At 46.9% G+C, this 23,478-nt stretch overlaps 1 protein-coding gene across 1 annotated transcript; it reads right to left on the reverse strand.

Moving 5' to 3' along the window:
• Positions 1-23,101, reverse strand: LOC100217265 (putative receptor-like protein kinase family protein). Its single transcript, NM_001359571.1, has 13 exons — positions 23,009-23,101; positions 22,362-22,905; positions 18,870-19,363; positions 18,368-18,506; positions 18,203-18,274; positions 3,027-3,098; positions 2,890-2,958; positions 2,586-2,740; positions 2,216-2,487; positions 2,001-2,127; positions 1,377-1,445; positions 1,080-1,269; positions 1-657 (listed from the first exon to the last, which is right to left on the reverse strand). Exons 1-13 carry the CDS (start codon positions 23,097-23,099, stop codon positions 261-263), a joined length of 2,691 nt encoding a protein of 896 aa, NP_001346500.1. The 5' UTR covers positions 23,100-23,101; the 3' UTR covers positions 1-260.
• Between the last annotated feature and the right edge of the window lie 377 nt (positions 23,102-23,478).

The following is a 23,478-nucleotide window of genomic DNA, read 5'->3' on the forward strand; positions in this document are numbered from 1 at the left end:
CAAACAAAGTCAATCCTTTATGTTATTAGTACCATGCAGTTATATATAGACACGGGAAATCTTTGTCAAAGATACATACAGAGCATGACATCTGGATTCTGGAGAAGCTGCAAGCTCACACCAAACCTTTGTCAAAGTCCATACACACACAAGCAATTGCTGGTTCAAAACAGCCCACAATTATACGCTACTAGTTGTCTTCACATGACAAGGAGTTCACGAGCGTCAACCATGAACTGAATCCAGGTACAGGCACAGCTTCATCTTGCGAATGGACCAAGTGTGGACGCCATAGCTTCTACATCACTCCCTCGGCTCACCCTGTTGCTACTTCCCTTTTCACGAGTTTCCTCCAACGCCAGGCTCTCCTTCAGCTGTATCACAACTGTGGCCATCGTTGGCCTCTGAGCAGTAGAGTCCGCCGTGCACATCACAGCGGTGTCGATTACCTTCCACATGGAGCTGATGTCGTAGGCGCTTCCAAGTCGCGAATCAGCGATCGAGCCAACGTTGCCAGTGGCAATCTTCTGTTTAACGCGCTGATTGATGTGACCTTGGCCTGGCAATGTCGGGGACTCGCCTGTGGCTACCTCAAGCAGAACAACTCCGAAGCTGAACACGTCGCTGCTCTCACTGAGCCTTCCGGTCTGGTAGTACCTGAAGAAACAGCGACAACAAGTTACTCCCTCCGTTCCAAAATAATATCCGTTTTATCTCTTTCTTTTTATGTCTATATTCAAATGGATAATGATAAACATAGACACATATCTAAAATGCATACATCAAATGTTGTATGAACCCACTATAACCCCAAAACGAATTATAATATAGGACAGAGGGAGTACAAGACAAGCACTTCGTAACAGCAGCTGGCTACAATGCCTCACTCAAGCTGCACTACATGCGCATCCGCAAAACACACCAATAGTCGCCAGACGAGTATAATTTTATTGAATAAGGAAAAAATGCAAGGAAACCATGTACTAGTTTTCTTTCATTTAGCACTCATCCAAAAATAAGCTACATGGGGAAAAATACCAAAATTTTAATAGAATACACAGGGAAAGATAAGACATTACTCAGGGTCCATGTAACCAGCTGTGCCAGCTGGAGTGACTGATATGTGAGTTTGTGTGTCGCTCAGATATGTCTTGGAAAGTCCAAAATCTGCTATTTTAGCTTGCAGATTTTGACCCAAGAGAATGTTGTTGGTCTTCACATCACGGTGGACTATTGGCAAACTGCAACCCTTGTGCAGATAATCCAGACCTTTATGTATCACAGGAAATGCCAAAACATGAGAATAACAGTAAATGATCATATGGAGGATTTACTTAGCTCCAGTTTTCTTCATGGATTTTTTTATTGCGGCATACCTTGTGCAGCTTCAAGCACTACCTGTACACGTTTCCTCCAATTCAAGGCTTCAGAAACACCATTTTTACCTTCAATGTTTTAGCATAACAGAACAGTTTAACAGCTTGACGTCTCAGTTTCAGTAAATTTTATGGAAAATTTCCTTTTCCTAGTTCTGTTATGATCTTGTATAATGGAATTGCAATATATATAGTTAATAGCCAAAGTAAAACAGATCCTTTAACATACACATTAGCTGAAGTCATTAAGTAAAAGAAAATAAAGCGCAGGCAAGTGGTGGGATTTTAGGGTTGTAGACTTGTAGCTCACAGCATCAAGTCACCCCATCCCAAATGTTAAGATGGATTGACGATACAATCAGGACGCTAGCAAATATTTCGCAATCATTCTGTCACTAAGGATTAGGCTCAACCATTCTGTCACTAAGGATTAGGCACTTAAGTAGGAAGATGTGTAGATACCCCCAAAAGGCCTTTTTTTCAAGATGCCAGAATTTATATATCAGTCAGTCAAGATAGTTTCTCAGATCCAAACCATGCATGGACATTTCAAAAGCAATTTGAAAAAGGCAACGTAACTGGTTATGCCTAAATCAATACTCAATAGACTTTCCATAGACAAACCTCTCAGATGATCAAAAAGACTGCCCTGAGGCATGTACTCATAAACCAGCGCCAAATGATCTTCCTCCCAGCAGTAACCAATCAAAGACACTAGATTCCTGTGATGCACCTTTGTCAAGCTCTGAACCTATGCAACAAGGTATGGAATAAATATTATTTGCAAAAATAAATTGATAATACACCTTCAACTTTTCTAGGCCACTGAAATGTGGTACCTCAGCTAAAAATTCATCAAGCCCATGTGACGATGATTCAGAACGCATCTTGACAGCAACCTCAGTGTCATCTTCCAAACGGCCATAGTAGACGGGCCCAAAACCTCCTTGTCCTATGAACTTCTTGAAATTATTAGTGAACTTCTCCAGCTCTTTGTATGTGAACTGACGATTCTCAGTTATATTCAGGTTGTAGCCATAACTTTTTTTGATTCCTGAAGCATTATCAGGTTCTGGATCTCTTGTTGAGCCATGTGTGGGTACTGGTTGCACTAGTATCAGATAAGAAAGGACAAGTTACTTGAGTCAGGTATTATAAACTGAAAGCATTAATACATGTCAGTAAATAGTAGAGCAATAGGGTGCACACCAATAGGCTTTCTTTTCTGCCACCAGATGAAATATGTAAGAAGTAGTACAATTAGTACTAACACAGGAACCACTACTGAAATAGCTATGATAGCTACTTTATTTCTTGACGGGCTGGGTGAAGGTTTGTTGCATACTGAGCCATCAAAATCACGTCTGGAAGTATATAAGATAATCAGATCTGAACTTATTTTCGAGGAAAAAAATGTCTTAAATATTCACTTGTTTGAAGGTCACAGCAAGAAATATAATATAAAATTCAGAAGCATATTAATGGAATGGATTTTGAGAGAATAAATCAAAACCTGAAAATAAGTGGTCCAGTATAATTTTTACATAGGGATTCGTCACTCAGCTGGTTGCCAGATACATTTCTGTACAAAGTGAAATGTGATTGGTAACTCCTTGGCTTGGTAATAATTTGCAACAAATATGAACTTACAGAACTCGTAGGGAAGGCAAAGTTGGCAGGGAATCAGGTATTGATCCGCTCAACTTGTTGTAAGATAAATCCCTGAAACATTTGCACAACTACAGTAAGACAAAAGTATATAGATAATTGATTCAAACTCTACATGAGAGAAATTTGGCAAGATCTAGATTTTATCATTCTATAACGTGATTTATGATATATGAAGCTGTTGGTGTGTGCGTGTGCTTTTATGTATGCCCCTAGGGACCTCTCTGCAGAAGTATCAATAAAAACAGCAATGTGTGTGTGCTCCAAGGAGAGACTACACACAGTAACCATTCCCCAAAAATCCAATATGGTACCAGAGCTAGGGCACGCTGCCAGCACTTCTCCATCGACGACCCAGCCCCATCGCAGCTTTTCGCCTCCACTAAATCGCCATCTTCTAGCTCATTTCGCAAGTGCGCTCCTTTTGCACGCGCGACCGCGGGCGGGCTGCTGCGTGAAGCGGTCTGTGCCCTGACCCCTCTTCTTCAGTTTCCTGTGCGAACATGGGGTGAGATAGCACAAGGGAGATGCAAGACAACAGCTGGAATCGCTTCTTGTGCTGCAGCTCGGGGACCGGTGGAAAGAGAAAAGAAAAGGGGGATTTGAGGGGCTCGTCTGTTGCTGTACTGGTATTGCCTTGGTAAGACTATCTACAAAGGTTCTTTCTAGATTTTGTCTCCTATAATTCAATTTTACGCCACATCATCCAAATTCGACCTTGGTTACCCTTAAATTCTCCTCCTATACTCCCACTACAATAATAAAATATCATTTCTATACATATTCATCATCATTTATTTATTTTTCTCCAACTAACAACTCTCTGTGTGCACGCAAATCCACGCTAGGGGTGTCCTGTTCCTCCCCCAGTGATGATGGGTACCGAAAAGTAGTCATCCTGTTCCTCCACAAGTGATGATGGATACCGGAAAGCACAATGTACCGCTAGGAGAGTTGTTAGTTGGAGGAACAGGACGCCCCTAGCATGGAGGGGGAGGCCGGAGGGATTCGTTGAAGGTAGTCTAAGAAGGGAGATTAGTGTTGCAGTGTGTACTTGTTTGTCCTGGGGAACAAGTCTGGTTTGTGCATTTGTTTGGTGGGCAATGGCAGAAATGGTGTTTGAGGAGTATTTTTCTCGAAAGCGCGGGAGAGCTATGCATCGTTGTATTAAGAGAGGAAATGTGGAAATGTACAAATAGACTAAAATACAAAGCCCGGAGGGCAGCAAAAACTGGACCTAAGCATCAAGATCCTAACTCTCATGCCTCCTCTCCAACAACATAAGAGGAGAACCAGAAGCAAAGGAGAGGCCGACTAAACCCTATTTAAAGCAATAATAAGCCCAAGACTCTCCAGATGCTTAGCACCCGCCTTATCCCAATAGATCAACTCATCTAAAAACAGTCTCTTGACAAAGCTAATGGAAGGATTCACTCCATCAAAAACAGTATTGTTACGAATAAGCCATATGCGCCAAGCCCCTAGATATATCATGCTATTTAAGGCTTTTTTCCTGCTCCTGTGCACTTTTTTAAGAGCCTTCCCCACCATACAGCAAAGGAGCTTTCATCAATAATAGGAGTGAGATCAACCAGCCCTATTAGCGACAAAATATGATGCCAAAACTGCCTGGCAAAACTGCAAGTGCAAAGGACATGTTGGGCCGTTTCTTGCTCTTGATCACAAAGGAGACAACACACCGGATACTGCAAACCTCTCCTTTGGAGTTTATCAGCAGTCCAACATTTATTCCTTATTGCCAACCAAAGGGAAAAAACTTGCATTTTGGGAGAGCCCAAGAGAAGAAACACACCGCACACCACTAACAGGTGGGGTGACCTTCATTATATAGCCCGTAGGCTAGGGTTACATTAGGGTTACAGAGTACATGGGCCTAATGGGCCAGGCGCCCTATATGGGCTGTCACAGTTACATTCCAACACCCTCCCTCAGTCTAATCGGGAGTGTCACGAACACAGAGACTGGACCTAAAATCAGTAAATAACCGTACAGGTACCCTTTGGTCATAATGTCAGCGAACTGAAGAGACGATGGAACACGGAACACCCGGACCTGTCCCAAAGCAACTTTCTCACATACAAAGTGGATGTCAATTTCAATGTGCTTCGTGCGACGGTGATGGACAGGGTTGGCAGTCATATAGACAGCACTGACATTGTCACAGAAGACGATTGTCGCCGAAGAGATGGGTGCATGAAGCTCCTGGAGCAGCTGACGAAGCCAACAAGTCTCAGCCACAGCGTGCGCAACGGCACGATACTCAGCCTCCACGCTCGAACGAGAAACCGTAGTCTGTCGTTTGGAGGACCATGAGACTAAGTTGTCGCCGAGGAAGACACAGTACTCTGAAGTGGAGCGCCGAGAGTCTGGACAGCCTGCCCAATCAGCGTCGGAGTAGGCAGACAAACTCGTAATGCTGCCGGTACCGATGTGAAGTCCAGTGGAAAGGGTACCCTTGACATACCGCAGGACCCGCTTGAGCAGTGCCAGATGAGGCTCGTGTGGGTCGTGCATGAAGAGGCACACCTGCTGAACGGCATAGGCGAGATCCGGCCGAGTCAGCGTGAGATACTGTAGAGCTCCTGCGAGGCTACGGTATTGGGTGGCATCGGCCACCGGGGCGCCATCCGTAGCAGACAGCTTGGCTTGAGTGTCAACAGGAGTCGCCATAGGGTGACACTCGGCCATGCCGGCGCGTTGGAGCAGGTCTGCAGCATACTGATGCTGGATGGCGGTCATTTCGGCGGCCCTTTCGGCTCCCGCCCTCCCGCCTCCCCCGCGTGCCCTTCCGCCTCCCCCGCCCATCGCTCCGTTAACGGTGCCCGCCCCACCTTCCCCGCACCACCTAGCCCCTCGCCGGCGCTCACCCCGAGTCCGGCGACCACTGCCTCCTCCCCCTCCCGTGTGGCGACATTGTCTCCCGCGGCTCGTCCGTACTCCCCTACTGGACGTTCCAAGGCGCAGCGGTGGGCATCTTCCAGCCTTGCCAGCCCGTCATCATCGGCCCTGGGTGTTGGTGTCGTTGGAAGCGGTGCCTCGCAGAGGACTTTCAAGGACGTGCTGCTGCTCCCTCCGCCCCAGCCGGCTGCGCAGCAATCCCTCCCTAGACCTCCGCACAGGCCGAAGTTCGCGGTGGTGCAACGTCCAGGTCGCCCCTCTGGAACTGTGTGTAGGCCTGTTCCTGGCCGGGAGGGCTGGGTTAGGGTCGAACCTCGTCGACTTCCTCCTTCGTCACCTCCCCGTCGATCGATCCCTGAGGATCTCCGGGGTAGGTGTTTTAACTGTCTGGCTTCCTCTCATCGGGCGGCGGATTGACGACGTTCGGTGCGCTGCTTCAAGTGTTGGGGGCTCAGACATCGTGCAGTTAAGTGCAAGGTTCGTGCTGCGCAGGTGATCAAAGCTTCAGTATCGGTGTGGGATCGTCTTGGCCCTCAGCTGGTTCACAAGCCTTTGGACATTCCTAGACGCGCCATGGAGTGGCGCAGGGTCTCTTCGCCGATCCCGGCCATCCAGAGGTCTGGGGTGGCTGAGCCTCCCTTGGGTGGCACGAAGAAACGCCGCCATCGTACGTGGGGTCGAAGGCCTAAGACCGCCCCTGTTGCACCTACGGAGGATTCCAGTGAAGTTGCACCTCCACCCGGTTCCTCTTCCCTAGAGCCGGTCAGGGTGCATGCCCCTCGACAACCTGTTGTTCCTGATATGGTGGAAGCCACACATCTCTGCATTTTGGACCGTGCGGATGCGCTTGCAAGAGAAGAATTGCGGTTGCGACGGTGTGCTCTATTCGTCGTTGTTACTGGTTCAAGACCGAGGGTGGCTGCTGAAACTCTTGCTGATGAGGTGGCTGCTGGTTTCGGGCTGGATGTGTCGTCCTTCTCCGTTCATCGTTCGTGCCCAGAAGATTTTGTCTTGATCTTGAATTCAGAAGAGGTGGCTAATCAGGTGTACAACAATGGTGTTGTTTTCAATTCTCTTTCTGGGTCATTCAAGTTCCTAAGATGGTCTAGACTTGCCCATGCCGAGGTGGTGGCCTTTCCATCCCCTGTTCTTGTGGAGTTCAAAGGGGTTCCAATTCATGCTTGGGATTTGGCTACTGCTCAGAATTTGTTGAGGGATCACTGCACTGATGTGGAGCTCCATCCTGATACGGTGAATCGACACGACTTCTCTTCTTTCAAGGTTTTTGGATGGTGCCGACGTCCACACCTCATTCCAAATTTGTTGGAGCTCCTTGTTCCGGATCCTTTGATGATGACGCCTGGCTCTACCTCACTTGAGAGAAGATTGCTTGCTTACCAAGTGACTGCCCATGTGTCTCTGATCTCTCCGTCGGTGCATAGCGCTGCTGCACCTCTGTCGCCGGCGTTCGATGATGATCAGGACACCGGGTCTCGTCGGTGCAGGCTGAACAGTTCAATTCAGATGGGGCATGCTGAGTCTGGGGAAGCACATGCAGCACGAAGGCACGTCCGTGAAAGACTTGGTGTTGCCCCTGTCTCTGTTCGACATGTGGCACATGCAGAGGCTGGGTTGCATGGCGGTGGCGTTTCTTCTCCTAGAGGAGCGCCTTCCGTCGCCTTGGTTACTGTGGACACGCATGCAGACGCTGTGGAGCCGGTGATTGGCTGCATTGATGCTGGGCTGAGTCTGCCCCTGGAGAATGTTCATGGGCCTGCCACTGTGACTTTGGGTGTGGCTGTTTCTAGCCTGTCTCCTTCTAGTTCTGGGAGCCCAGTGGGTCTTATGCCATCATCAGAGAATCCAGATGCTCACGATGGCCCGGGTGGCGAGGTCTTCTTGTCCATAGCCGATGTTGACTCTTCTGTTCCGGCGATGGAGACTTTGAGTTCATCTTCATCCCTCCCGGGTGGTCCTGCCATCGCTACCCGAGTGGGGAATGTGTTGAAGGCCTCCATGAAGGCTGTTAGGGCAGGGCTCAGGATGTGGCCCTGTTCCCCCATCAAATATTTCAGAAGGAAGCGCAGAGGGGCTGCTGCTCAACAATCCCCTCTCTCGGCTGCTCGGTCAGCGACCACCGCTGATTTCATCGCCGAATGTCCAGGTCGGTCGCTCGGGCCCTGTGTGTGCCGCAGAAGCGGCAGCGTCGCCTCAGGGCACCTCGTGAGGGATCTCTTCCTCGGCGGAGCAGGCGCTTGGCTGGAGCAGATGTTAAAAAGGTAATGGCCCCAGCACGAGTTTCGAAAGGAAAATGGAGGATTGCTAATGAGCTCGACCTTCTTGGTGGGGATCCACCTGAATCGCTGTCCCTGGAGGTTCTCGATAATTATGCCAAGGTTTTCGGTGAGCGGTTGACTGATTTGCAAGTTAAAGCTCTTGTGGCTCTCTTCAACTGGACTGTCCCAGAAGACTTGCAGGGTGCGGTGGTGCAGGCCTGATCGCCTCCGTGTGTATTGTTGGTCGTTTTTTCAATGGTTTTCCAAATGGATCCGTAAAAAATTGTGTGCTGGAACGTGCGGGGTCTTAATGGCTCGGCCCGTCAGGATGTTGTACGTTGTTTGGTGGACTCAGTCAAAGCTGATGTTGTTTGCCTCCAGGAAACAAAAATGTCAGTTTTTTCTCGCTTGTTTGTGTTCCGTTTGCTTGGGTCAAAGTTTCAGAATTTTGTTTTCACACCTTCAGTTAGGGCTAGTGGAGGGATTCTAGTGGCTTGGAAGAATAATATCAGCTCATGTGGCTCTAGGATTGATGACCATTGTGTCTCGGTGAATTTTAGCCTTGAGACTGGGTCATCTTGGTGGTTGTCATGTGTCTATGCCCCTCAAGGGAATCATGAGAAAATTCAGTTCTTACAAGACCTCAGATTGATTAGGACCCACTGTTCTGGGCCATGGCTGGTTGTTGGCGATTTTAACATGATTCTGAGTGATGAAGACAAGAGTAATTCCAATGTTGATAGTGCTATGATGGGCAGGTTTCGAAGGTGGAAGGATGATCTTGCCCTACTGGAGCTTCCTCTGATTGGGCGCAGGTTTACTTGGTCGAATGGGCAAGCCTGTCCTACTTTAGTCAGATTGGACAGGATGTTTTGTACTGCTGATTGGGAAGATTTATTTCCAGATTGCCTTCTTCAGAGTGCTACAACTCAAGATTCGGATCACTGCCCTCTCTTGTTGGGCTTGCGTGATATTAATAAAAGGAAAGGGCGCTTCCATTTCCAGGCCTTCTAGGTGAAATTGGAGGGTTTCCAGGATGTTGTGGCTAACGCATGGAGTTCGATTCCCGCAGGCCAGTTCCCTCTTGTTAGTCTTTCCAAGAAATTACAAGCTACGACAAAGGCTTTGCAACGTTGGAGTGATAATAAAGTGGGGGATTTAAAACTACAACTTGAAATGGCTCGGGAGCTCCTTCATAGGCTGGAGATGGCTCATGACAGCAGGACTCTATCTCCAAGTGAGGATTGGTTAAGGCGTACCCTTAAGAAGCACATCTTGGTGCTCTCCTCCTTGTCGAGATCTATTGCCCGTCTTTGGTCCAGAATTAATTGGTTGGAAGAAGGGGACGCTCATACTTCCCTGTTCCATGCTCAGGCTAGACTAAGAAAGAAGAAGAATTTTATTGGTTCATTATCTACAAGTGAAGGGCTTATTTTGACATCACATGAGGATAAGGCTGATGATTTGTTCCATTTCTATGATGGCTTGCTCGGGACTGCTTTGGGGAGAGAAAACTCTCTTAATCTTGATGCCCTTGGGATGCCTTCTTTCAATCTAAATGAGTTGGATGTGCCTTTCTCAGAGGAAGAAGTTTGGGGCACTGTAAAATCTATGTCGTCGGATAAAGCTCCGGGCCCGGATGGTTTCACCGGTCGTTTCTACAAGGCTTATTGGGTAACAATCAAAGCTGATGTTATGGCAGCGATCTCTTGTGTTTGGGCTCGAAAATTTAGAAACATGGGGCTGCTCAATTCAGCGTTTATCACTCTTTTGCCTAAGGTTGAGGGTGCAGCCCAAGTGAAAGATTTTCGTCCAATCAGCCTTGTCCATTGCTTCGCGAAGTTAGTAACAAAGATGATGGCCAACAGATTGGCTCAGCATTTGAATGATATGGTTTCTCCTAATCAAACAGCGTTTATTAAGAAAAGATTTATCTTAGACAATTTCATGCTAGTGCAGCACACTGCAAGGTTTCTTCATCGTCAAAGGCAAGCCCGCATTCTTTTCAAACTCGACATTTCTAAGGCTTTTGATTCGGTCTCTTGTGCTTTCTTGCTGGAAGTCCTGCAGAAGTTGGGTTTTGGGCAGATATGGTGTGACATCATTTGTGGGCTGTTAGCCTCTTCTTCGACGAGAATTTTATTAAATGGTGTTCCCGGGGACTACATTGCTCACCAGCGGGGTCTTCGGCAGGGGGACCCTTTATCTCCAATGCTTTTCATCTTAGTCATGGACACTCTCAACTTGCTAATTCAGAGGGCCTCTGATGAAGGGCTGCTTCACTCTCTTTCCACGAACAGTTTGCAGCACCGTTTCTCTTTGTACGCGGATGATGCGGTGGTTTTCCTCAAGCCGGTGCCCTCAGACATAATTCTGATTCTGGAAATCCTTAGGATTTTTGGGGATGCGTCCGGTCTGAAGACCAATGTTCAGAAGAGTAATATTTTTCCTATTCGATGTTCTGAGGCGGATCTTGCTTGTGTTCAGGAGCTCCTTCCATGTTCCATTTCGGAGTTTCCCTGTCAGTACCTTGGCCTCCCGCTTTCTCTTGGAAAGCTTAGGAGAAGTCAAATTCAAGCAATTGTTGATAAAACTGCAGCCCAGTTACCTAGGTGGAAAGTTGATCTGATGACAAAAGCTGGTAGAGCCATTTATGTTCAATTTGTGATGACATCAAGAATAATTTATGCTGCTCTGGCGCTGGACATCCCTCCTTGGGCTGTTAAAGTAATCGATAAGATTAGATGAGGCTTTCTGTGGAGAGGGAGGAAGGAGGTGAATGGTGGCCATTGTCTGCTGACTTGGCCCAAAGTCACTAGACCCAAGGACCTGGGGGTCTAGGCATAAGTGACCTTCGGATCATGAGCTGGGCGCTGCGGGCTAGGTGGCCTTGGCTGCAAAAATCTGATAGGACTAAGCCATGGTCAGACTTTCAGATTCAAACTTGCGACATTGTGCAAAGCTTGGTGGCTGCGGCTGTTATCACTCATTTGGGAGATGGGTCTGATACTCTTTTTTGGAAGGATCGTTGGCTAAATGGCAAATGTATTAAGGAGGTGGCACCTGCTGTCTTGGGTATGGTGCCCAAGCGCATTGCTTCTAGGCGCCTGGTCAAAGACGCCTTGCCTGACCTCAATTGGTTGGCTGATCTGAGGGGGGCTATTTCTGTTACAGCCCTTGCTAATCTCATGGACCTTTGTGACTTGCTAGAAGGGATGGTTCTTCAGCCGGATGTTCCCGATGTGCATGCCTGGAGGTTCAGTGAATCGGGTGAATACTCGGCTAGTTCAGCTTACAGGACTTTGCTTCTTGGCTCTGTTAGCTTTGAGCCTGCTGAACGCATTTGGAAATCCTGGGCTCCAGGAAAGTGTAAATTCTTCCTTTGGCTTGTGGAGCACGATAGATGTTGGACGGCTGACAGACTTGCTAAGCGTGGCCTGGATCACCCGGAGTCTTGCCCTTTATGCGACCAGATGGAAGAAACTATCAACCATTTGCTGGTTCAGTGCAGTTTTGCAAAACAGTTTTGGTTCAGCCTTCTGCAGACAGGTGGTTTCCAGGAGCTCTGCCCTTCCCATGTTGACGTCTGTTTTGAAACCTGGTGGAGGAATAGTGCTGCCAGGGTGGGCAAACCTTTATCCAAGGGATTCAATTCTCTAGTCATTTTGGGTTCATGGTCTTTGTGGAAACATAGAAATAGGTGTGTTTTTTATAATTGTAACCCTAGCGATGCGGTGGTGTTGGCAGCTAGAAGGGAGGAGTTAATGGGTTGGCGTATGGCTGGAGCCAAAGCGCTCTCTTTCTTCCATTTAGAAGAGGTGTCTTAGGTGTTTGGGGTGTGTTTTGGTTTTGGTTTGCCAAATGTAACACCTTTGTACCAGGGTTTTTTCTCCCCATTTTCTTCTTCTTCTTAATACAAAAATACGCAGCTCTCCTACGTATTCAAGAAAAAAAAAGCATACTGATGCTGGGAGAGGAAGAGGTCGTCCTTGGAACGCGTGACAGAGATCCCAAGGAAGTGATGAAGGTCCCCGAGATCTGTCATGGCGAACTCGGAGTGAAGGAGCTCGGTGAGGTGACGAAGAAGCCGGGTCGACGAGGCTGTCAGGATGATGTCGTCGACATAGAGTACCAGGTAGGTGATGTCAGCGCCCTCTTTGTAAATAAAAAGAGACGTGTCGGAGGCTGACGCGGTGAAGTCGGACCGCTGTACGAAGCTGGAGAAGCGCTGGTGCCAAGCCCGAGGCGCCTGCTTGAGTCCGTACAAGGACTTCTGTAGGAGGCACACGTGGTCGGGGGCGGCCGGGTCGACGAAGCCGGGCGGCTGCTCACAGTAGACGGTCTCGTTCAGGTGGCCGTGGAGAAAGGCGTTCTTCACGTCCAGCTGATGGATCGACCAGGAGCGAGAAGCGGCGATGCTGAGGACGACCCAAATGGTGGGCGGCTTGACAACCGGGCTGAACGTCTCGTCGTAGTCGATGCCATGCCACTGTGAGAACCCACGAATGACCCCACCTAGCTTTATGGCGAGCTAGGGAGCCGTCAGCACGATACTTGTGCTTGAAGACCCACTTGCCGGAGATGACGTTGGTATGAGGCGGGCGAGGAACGAGACGCCAGTCGCCAGGTACCATTGTCAACAAGAGCCTTGTACTCGTCAGTCATCGCCACGCGCCAATTTGCATCGGCAAGCGCGACGCGGTTGGAGCCTGGCAGCGGCGACGCCAAGCTGGAGGCCGCCGCGGTGAACCCATATCGCTGTATGGGGGCAGCAGGGAGCCCGTCCGGGAACGAGTCTCCCGCGCAGGGGGCTCCGCAGGCTGAGGCACCACCGCCTGCGGCGCTGGAGCCGGTGTTGGACGCGGGCGCCGACTGAGTGGATGTCAAATCGTGACCCAGCAGTGGCAGCGAAGGCACCGCTACTGGTGCTGGTAGGTGTCGTCTGCCGGGGCACCTGGGGCAGCCTGTAGGCAGCGCCGTGCCACAGGATGGTTGGGTCCAGCCCGACAGGATTATAGGTTTAGGCGCATCTAAACATGTGACAGGCTCATTCAATTCATTTGCATCTTATAACCCGTACACTCATTTAGAAACAATTCAAACTGCTGATAGAACTTCTCAGCCTATTAGAGGTTTAGGGTTAGTTGGATGCACACCACATCTTACATTCCTTCTGTTCTTCATGTCCCTTCATTTCCAGTTAATCTCCTTTCTATTAGTTCGATTATTGACTAATTCAAGTGCACAGTCTTATTTGATGAGCACACTTGTATCTTTAAGGAGAAGAGGATGGGACTGGAGCCAAGCTTAATGGATTGTGGTTCATCAACCAAGCATATGCAACTTTGGCAGTAGAGGAAGATGTGAAGGAAGATACTTTGTTGCACCATCGTCGACTGGGACATCCATCTTTTGAGAGTTTGAGTAAGATGTATCCTGAGTTATTTAGTAAATTAAAGAAGAGAGAACTTGTGTGTCATGCTTGTGAACTTGGCAAGCATACATGATCAACATATAGTGATGTTGGCCTTATAAGTTGTGAATCTTTCATATTAATGCATTATGATGTTTGGGGTCCATGCCCTGTTACCTTTGTGAATGACACTAAATGGTTTGTCACCTTTATTTACTGTTATAGTCGTATGACATGGATATATGATGAAACACAAGAGTGAAGTGCTAAAATATTTTCAAGATTTCCATAGGATGGTGATCACTCAATTTAATAGGAAAGTTCATATTCTTCGTTCTGATAATGGAACATAGTACATCAATAATGAGTTTAAAGCATATCTCTCGGAGCAAGGAATGCTTCATCCGACAACTTGTCCAGGTACCCCTCAAAATGTAGTTGAAAGGAAGAATCATCACTTGCATTAAGACATGAACATAGAACACATAAACCTGTCAACTGTTATGGCTTTGAACACGATGTAGCAAACTTAATGTCATATTCACACAATGCATCCCTACAAACAATGCCTATTCCTAGTGATGCTGCAAAGCAGAATCCTATGTGGAAAGCAACAATGAAGGAGGAACTTCTGGCACTTCAGAAGAATCATACATGGGAACTTGTCTCACTTCCGAACGAAAAGCGAGCTGTGAGATGTAAGTGGGTGTTCACTATAAAACAAACTTCTGAGGGAAAGGTGGATAGGTACAAGCAAGACTGGTTGCAAAAGGTTATAGTAAGACATATGAGATTGATTATGATGAGACCTTTGCACCCGTGGAAAAAATGAGCACATTGAGGACATTGATTTCCAATGCAACTAATTCTGGGTGGCCTCTTCATCAATTGGATATCAAGAATGCTTTTCTTCATGGTGGCTTACAAGAAAAGGTTTATATGGAATTCTTCTCTTGGATTTATGAATAAGCAATCAAGTAGAAAGGTGTGTCAACTTAAGAAATCTTTGTATGACCTGAAGCAATCGTCGTGAGCATGGTTTGATAGGTTTCAGTGTGCCATTTGTGACATGTACTACACCCAGTGCAATGGGGATCATATTGTGTTCTATAAGCATAGAGGATCACATATCACTATATTAGCAGTCTATGTTGACGATATAGTGATCAGTGTGATGATGTTGAAGAAAGCAAGTGCTTGGAAAAAAGCTTGGGACACCTTTGAGGTCAAAGATCTTGGACAATTAAGATATTTCCTTGGGATTGAAATTGCTCGGTCTTCAATAGGTATAGTTCTATCTCAAAGGAAGTATGCCCTTGACTTGTTGGCTGAAACATGGATAATTGGATGTTGCTCTATAGCATCGCCAATTGACAGGAATCATAGATTATGTGCGGAGGCAAGTGATCTGGTTGATAAGGAGGTCTATAAATAGCTAGTTGGTCATCGCATTTACTTATGCCACACAAGACATGACATTTCATATGCAGCGAGTGTGGTAAGTCACTACATGCATAATCCAAGAAAAGGACATGCAGAAGCGGTGTATCGAATCCTGAAATACTTAAAGAGTAGCCCTAGGAGAGGCCTTTGGTTCAAAAAGAACCAACACCTAGACATGGAGGCCTTTTGTCATGCTGATTAGGCAAGTAGCATTGATAGCAAGAGGTCTACTTCTAGTTATTGTGTTTTTGTGGGAGGTAATATTGTATCCTGGAGAAGTAAGAAACAAGAGGTTGTGGCTCGGTCAACAATTGAGGCTGAATACAGAGCAATGGCCTTGGGCCTTAGCAAGATGATCTAGTTGAAGAATCTATTGGCTGAATTGAAACTAATGAGGAACGACAATATGGTATTAAACCGTGACAACATATCTGCAATGAATATTGCAAACAATCTGGTGCAACATGATCGTACCAAGCACATAGAGATTGATAGATTCTTTATCAAAGAGAAGCTAGATAGTGGGAAATTAAAATTGAAACATGTAAAAGATAGGAACAACTAGCTGACTATTTCACAAAAGGGTTAGATCCTAGTGAAAGTATGACTATACGTAACAAGATGGGTATGATCAACATCGGGTATGATCAACATCTTTAGCCCATCTTGATGGGGAGTGTTGGTGTGTGTACGTGCTTTTATGTATGTCCCTAAGAACCTCTCTGCAAAAGTGTCAATAAAAACACTTGTGTGTGTGCTCGAAGGAGAGACACACACAATAACCATTCCCTAAAAATCCAATTGAAACTACTAGCAGGAAATAAAAGTGTTATAGTTCGATCATTGGGAACATAGTCCTGACAAGTATGCTATGGTTAGTATGGTACAATAACAAATTTTCAAATTGCATTACGTCGATTTAAATTTGCTGGAGCCCTTTGATTAAAAAATAAAGAGCATGGTTGTTATGACCGGCATCCCCTACACCAGGCGTAGGGACATTGGTGGCTAGGAGGGCTAAGGCCCACGGCCAGGAGAGATTAGATAAAGATTAGCTAATAAAAAGGAGAGATTATCTCTAGTTAGTTGGATAAGATTAGATAAGGATTAGCTAATAAAAAGGAGAGATTAGAGATTATCTCTAGTTAGTTGGATAAGGATTAGAAGAGATCTCATAGCTCTTATCCTTAGATCAGATAAGCATCAGCTGGGATATAAATACTTGTAAAAGGTCATCTATGGAATTAAGCAGAATCAGATTATTCTGGCTTCCCTGAGGGAGCCAGGAGTTGGAATCAACCTCTCTTGCCGCGCAGCCTAGGTCAGCCACGGCGCCCCAGCGCCGCCGCCCCCATCTCCCTCGCGCAGCTATTCATCCTTATAGGCTAAGGGAGATCCCTGGTAGGATCCACAATCCTACCAATTTGGTACCAGAGACCTTCGATCCTCCGGCCACCATGAGTTCTTCGTCGCAATCCCCACCGGCCTCCATGGCCGCCGCGCCTCCATCCACCACGCCGCACACCGCGCCACCCTCCACCGCCGCCACGCTCGCCCTGACCTCCACGCTGGGCCTTCCCACCGTTGGGTCGTCATACAATCTGCCCACGATGACGAACGAATAGCTCACAGCGGCCATCCTCCACTTCTCCACGAACTTGGCAGCGCTGCAAGCTAATCTGTCCGAGATCAAGCTCCACCTGGCGGGCACCTAGCCACAACCCACACTGTCGTTGCCGTCTGTGGCCAGCGCGACAATGGTAGCTTCACAGCATCCGGCTCTAATGGCGCCATCCGTACCGCTCCATCAGCTGCAGTTCCTGTGCTCGTCGTCGGAGATCCCAGCATGGGCGCGGGGACCTGAACTGTCACCGGTCTTTTCGACGACGCCGCCAATCACCATCGTCGCGCCGCAGCCGACACCAGGCGTCCTATACGGGGGGTGGATGTGACTCTCTTTTCTCCCCCCCCCCCCACCACGGCGCCTCATCCAGGCAACCCCGGGCGCATGACAGGGCTGTCACGGATCCAATCCCGCCAAAATTCTACAAGCTGGATTTCACCACGTATGACGGCACCAAGGGCCCCTTGAACTGGCTCAATCACTGTGAGTAGTTCTTCCTTGGCCAGAGGACGCCCGCCATAGATCGCATGTGGCTTGCGTCCTATCATATTCGGGGCGCGGCTCAGACATGGTACTACACCCTGGAGCAGGACACTGGGATGCCGACATGGGAGCGCTTCAAAGAGCTATGCCACCTACAGTTTGGGCCTCCCGTCCGGGATTCGTGCCTCGCGGAGCTCGGTCGGCTACAGTTCCACACGACGGTACATGAGTTCACGGAGCGGTTCAACGCCGTCCTCTGCCACGCGCGCAACCTCGGCGCAGTTCAGAAGGCGGAGCTGTTCGTGGGGGGCTTACCGAACCATATCCTCGTCGATGTAGCGTTGCGCGCACCCCAGGATCTTCATACGACGGTCTACTTGGCCCGCGCCTTCGAGCTACGCGCCAATAGCCTCATGGCGCAGTTTCCGACGGGCCCCCAGCGCGTGGCGCAGCAACAACAACGAGTCACCCAGGCCTCGACCGCGTCGAGCGGCGCTCCACGGTCGGTCGCGGCTGCCCTACCGTCGATCCGACAATTTCGTCGCCTCACGCCGGCGGAGCAGCAGGAATGCCGTCGCCAAGGCCTGTGCTTCAACTGCGACGAGCCCTACGTCAGAGGCCACCAGTGCAAACGGCTCTCCTACTATATCCTGATCCATTCGATTGGCAGCTACAGATTTCAAACAAAACAAGACATCCGCCAAATGAGGTGCAATGCACGAAAACAGAACAACTATAGAGGCTTGAGGTTGGGGAAATGGTTTATGGTATTATAATTAAACAGAGACCTGTAATCCGCCTGTAGTCTTGACTCACTCCAAAAAAAATCTCTAGACTGATCGAACAAACAAAGTTCTTATCCGACAACATGTAATACAAAGAAACTGACTTATCATGATCACAGGTAATAGAATGGGATCACCAGTCATTCAGCGTGAAATCTTGGGACATAAATAATGAAAGAGCAGAGGACGTTGGCCTGCAGTTAGATAGCACTTACAAATTCTCGAGTGCTGTGAGCAGTGTAAAATCATTAGATATTGTGCCATGCAAAGAGCTGTTGGAGAGGTCTCTGCAAGAGAATTTGTAATTGAACATAAATCAGTTATGGAATCCACCAATAATATACCATCACATACGAGATCATGATGTATGAGATGCTCACAGTGATGTTATCCTCGATGTGTTACCACTTGCATTGCTGCATTTCACACCATCCCAAGCATATTTGATTGGAAAACATGGATCGCCCATCCAGTTTTTCCTGACTCCATACTCGGTTTTGATAGCCATGATGGCGTCAACTAGCATGCAAAAAAATTGTAGTCATGGGAACTGGGTGTAATCACCCAGATACATACTGACTTAGAAAAACCACTGCGTGTAAAGGAACAAGAGAGGAAAACGAAAAAAAGGGTCAATTCAAAGTATAATCTTTGACAAACCATGTGAATATCCTGGGTTCAGACCCAGTTCAGCGACATAGCCTCAAGCGGCATTCAATCGAGCACCTGGGGCACAGGGTCTGTATTGTTTAGAGGCGCGCACAAGCGCAACAGTGGGTTGGACTGCACTTGCACTCGTCATAGAAATGGTGTACGAAGAAGGCTAACAGCTAACTGAACATCCAATTCCGATTGAGGGAAGAGGGAGCTGGGCTAGCTTACGGTCTTGAGGGAGAGTCGTCGGACTCTCATAAGGGACGCGAACGTAGATCTCCAGCGCATTGAGCATCGGAGGCAGCACGGAGGCTTTGGTTGCTGCAAGAGTGACATTGTACTTGCCGCCGGCAGCCCTGTAGGATTCAGTGTGCACATGGGTTGGAATCAGGTAGCATGTGTCGTTGTACGCCGTGAACTTCGGTCCGGATTCGTTCTCGTTGATGAGGATATCAAACTGTCGAATCTGACTGTGCACGAAGTCGGTGAAGTGCAGGAATATCATGAACGAGTACTTGGTGTCGTACTGCCAGTTCATGGCGGTGAGCGCCGCCGCCGTGCCATTGTTCGATGCCGCGGCGACGGCTGTCTGCAGAACACGAGAGGGCACGGCGTAGGAGCTGGTGTCCGGCTGAATGGGCCGCGTGGTCGACAGGTTCACCCACCGTGGGCTAGCTTCGTCCATCGCCCACCAGAAACGGTCGTATGGATCGTCAGGATACCTTCATGGAATCAAGAGAAACTTGTATATTGGTAGTGAGAATCAAAAACAAAAACATCACGAGTCCCTAAGAACGAACTAGGTAGGACGTAGGAGTATATGATATGTAACAATAAAAAGACCTAATCGTCAACTATATAAATACTCTAATCAGTACAGAGGTGAGACAAAAATTCAAAACACAAACAGCATCATTAACTCGCTAATTACACTATCAAATAGTTAGCTAATTGAGAATGTATAGTATAGAGTGCATTGGAAGGTTCCGGGTTTCCGGCCCCTCAGACCCTCTTTTCTCCGGCATCCTTCTGCTATATTAAAGCACTGGTTTTTTTTAGTTCCACAGTTTTGATCGTTGTTGTACTCCTCACATTTAAATAGTACAAATGGTAAAATTATGTATAAATAGGAATTTTAAACATGGTTGTTGGCGCTAAATCCACATTTCTACCTAGACATCACAAAACACATGTATTTGTCTTTTTATATTCTATACTTAAACATAAATAAAAATCATAACAACGTATGAGCACTTTACTATTTCTGTTAATTCAATGGAGACATACATTTTAAGATGTTTATTCTTGAAAATTGTTATTCGTCTCTAAAATAGATTAACACAACTTACCAATAGTTGCATCTAAAAATTGCTTATAACATTTTATGTGATTCCTCCGAAATTCATGCATTCTAAAGATAGCCTAATAAATTAGGGTATAATATAATATAGAGAAGTATTATACTCACTTTGTTCATAAATATATGACATCATTGACTTTTTCAAAAGCTTTAATCATTCGTCTTATTTAAAAAATATTAAAATGTAAAATTTTAATTAGACTCAAACTATCTTAAGCGACAAAACAAAACAAAACAAAACAAAATGACAACTTACGATTTTTTTAATAAAACGTGTGGTTAATTTTTTTAAAAAAAAGTCGACGACATCGTATATTTTTGTGCAGATGTAGTATGTGCCCAGGGCCCTGTGTTTAAGTATAACAGACATTTTTTGGCTTTCTAAAAAATCATATGTCAGAGGCGACCGCGCTGACCACCTCTAAAATTTCTTTCTTTCTTAAAAGTTTTCTACACAGTCCATTTTTATCAATGGTTATATAGATTTACACGGATGAGATTTCGGTCTGTTGAAGTTACTCTAATCCCTAATTATTGAGATCCAAACTACCGGCAAGAGGCGTTTTGTTGAACACGAAAAGTGGGCGGACGATCTGGCCCCAGAGCTCAGACGATCTGCATTCTCGCGATCAGATAAACATGGACGAGAGTACTTATCCCATATATCATAAATTATTCGTGGGGATCTACTAGATCTCGCATAGGAACAGGTCCAACCTCTCCTTATAAATATAAAGGGGTAAGACCGATTATGGACCCCAAACACATTCCAATCAAATCAATCTATTACTTTATCATTTCTGCCCCAAGAGTAGATGTAGCGTAGACGTAATTGTAGTTCACATATCATACTTTTTTCGGCTCGACGTCGCTTGGAGACACTCTAGGTGGCTTGTTGACCTCGGGCGTCATCTTCACCTCTATTCGACTCTACGTTGTCTAAAATCGTCTTGGGTGGTCTGTCGATCCCAAGACGACCCTAGAATCTTATCTCTCAGAGGTCAACAATCATGTTATCCATTCAAGATTTGTTCCTCAACTTGATTTCTTAATTTCTAGACGACTCTACATCGTCTAGGGACTCTCTGGGTGACATGTTGATTCAGAACACCCTAAGATTCTCCCCTAGGGGTGAGCTCTAGGTTCCTGCGAGGAAGAAGACGACTCTACGCCATCGCGGACCATCCAACCTAGAGCACGGACAGTCCGGAGCGACGTAGGAAAGAAGTCGCTCCTATAGCGAGGTCGCGGACCGTCCGTGCCGTCGTAGAGGGCATCGACTGACAGTACACCTCTAATGTTTGGTGCCAGATCGCCAGATCGATGCCAACACATTTGTCAAAGAAAAGAAATACAACTGCATGTTTAGGATAAGTCAAACTTTCTTAAATTTGACAAAGGTTTAAAACAATATTAATAGTTATGTTTCTAAATAGGTTTACTATATAAATATATTTTATAGTTCTTCTGATGATATTTATTTGAAACTTTTTTTACAAACGTGGCCAAATTAGAATTTATTTGACTTTTTTTAGAAAGCGAGATTTTTCTGAATTTGGAGGGGTATTATTATGCACTCTATGTATCTAAGTATTAAGTTGAGTCATTTTTATACTAGCCTTTTAAGGGGCACTATTCGTAGTTTGAGAATCCAAATTCGATCCTCCTCTTTTCACATAGTAATAAATCCATATAAATGGCGTTTCAGTAAAATATTTAATTATACATGAAAGGTTTTTTCTCACTGGTTTGCTTCCCCTTCTTTTAAACTAACCCTAAAGGGATCTGCACACTTGGTCACACATCAAATAGAGTGGAATCAATTGAGCTGGGTGTTTAGCTCGTAGAGCACTGATTTCACTTAGGCCGGTTGCACGTGTAACGAAGGTAATTGAGGGGATTAAAATCTCTTTATATTCAACTTTAACTAAATAAACAATAATTATATTTGAATAAATATCTCAATACCTCTCTCAGCTACCACCTTACCCAAAGTGCAGAGCAAGCACTCGAACCCACACCCCCAACTCTAAAAATTTGGGCTTACCATTAGACCACACGTACCTTAGTGTTTAAAAATAAACAATAATTATATTTGAATAAATATCTTAATAACTATTTATATGATATATAAAAACTGTAGTAAAACACGAGCAACTGACTAGTAAAATCCAAAAACGATTAATATTTTAAAATTTAAGATGGAAGAAGTATATTTTAGTCATAGGGTTTGGTAATTTATAGACTAAAAATGACTAAGCTTTAAGCGGAACTAAACACCCTTTTCGACCGAAAGAAGCCGCCAAAAACAAACATGATCCATCCGTTGAAACATGGTGGACCTCCCAGAACTAACATACCGCGTAGTCGAAACGCTGCCCCCCATGTTTATGCGTGTAAACGTGGATACGACCAGGCCGGGTGTGACCAGCGGGTAGAGCGCGGCTCCGAGCGGCCTGAGCTCCAAGACGGACACGAACGGCGTGCCGCGGCCGGTGTTGACGAGGCACCACGGCGTCCACCCGGCCCACGCGACGAAGACCGCCTCGTGCGCGTTGCTGCTCCGCGCGTTCGGGTAGACCGTCTGCCAGTAGTTGGCGCCCAGGTGCAGGTCGAACTCCAGCGCCGAGCTGTTCTTGCCGTCGTAGTTGCCGTACGCGAAGGTGGCCCGCGCCAGGTACCTGGTCCCAGCCACGGTGGGCAGCGCGTAGCAGTTCCGCTGCCCGGACGGGAAGCTCCTCAGCGTCTGAGAGCTCCCCTCGAACGTGCCCTCCAGGTCGGGCGCTATCCTGTGGTTCTCGCCGGCGTCGACGTAGGAGCCGTCGGAGACGTACACGATGCCGGTGACCTTGTCCGTGTACCCGCTGGAGTCGGCGTCCAGGCCGCAGTCGATGCTCAGGAAACCTGCATGCCACACGATCGACGGCTCATCGGTTCCGATCGAGGCCATATGTGCATGTGTGGTCGACGTACGGATCGACGGTGCAGTGGAGCGAGAGATTGGTACCTTGCTGGCTGACGGCGACAGGAGCAAATAACAGCAGCAAAACCAGGAATGCGAGCGCCATATTGACGGTCGTCTGAGGAACGACGATCATCGCAGCACTAGGAGTAGGAGGCAGGGGACCTGTCTTCGTAGTATTTATATAGAGTTATTAGCGTCACTTCATAGAGAAAACAGTAATCTTTTTGCACCGAGAAATACCCCCGCAGTCAGCTTTGTGAACTAAAAAAAATCAAGTTATCACAACACGAAACGGACGTCCGTCGTACAACTCATGTCTGACGTACGGTATAGGCAGATAGTCGGACATAAACTTATCTCTGATAGTGGTTAGGAACAAACTATAGAACATAGTATTATGTCCGATGTCTGTCAGATCTAGGTCGTCAGAAGTTATAGGATATATGGAACGACACGCCCACACACGTCCACACCATTTGCTTCCCTCTCTCTCCTCGCTCACTCGATCCGAG

The sequence above is a fragment of the Zea mays genome, chromosome 7, assembly GCF_902167145.1.
Source record: "Zea mays cultivar B73 chromosome 7, Zm-B73-REFERENCE-NAM-5.0, whole genome shotgun sequence".
Classification (NCBI taxonomy): Eukaryota; Viridiplantae; Streptophyta; class Magnoliopsida; order Poales; family Poaceae; genus Zea; species Zea mays.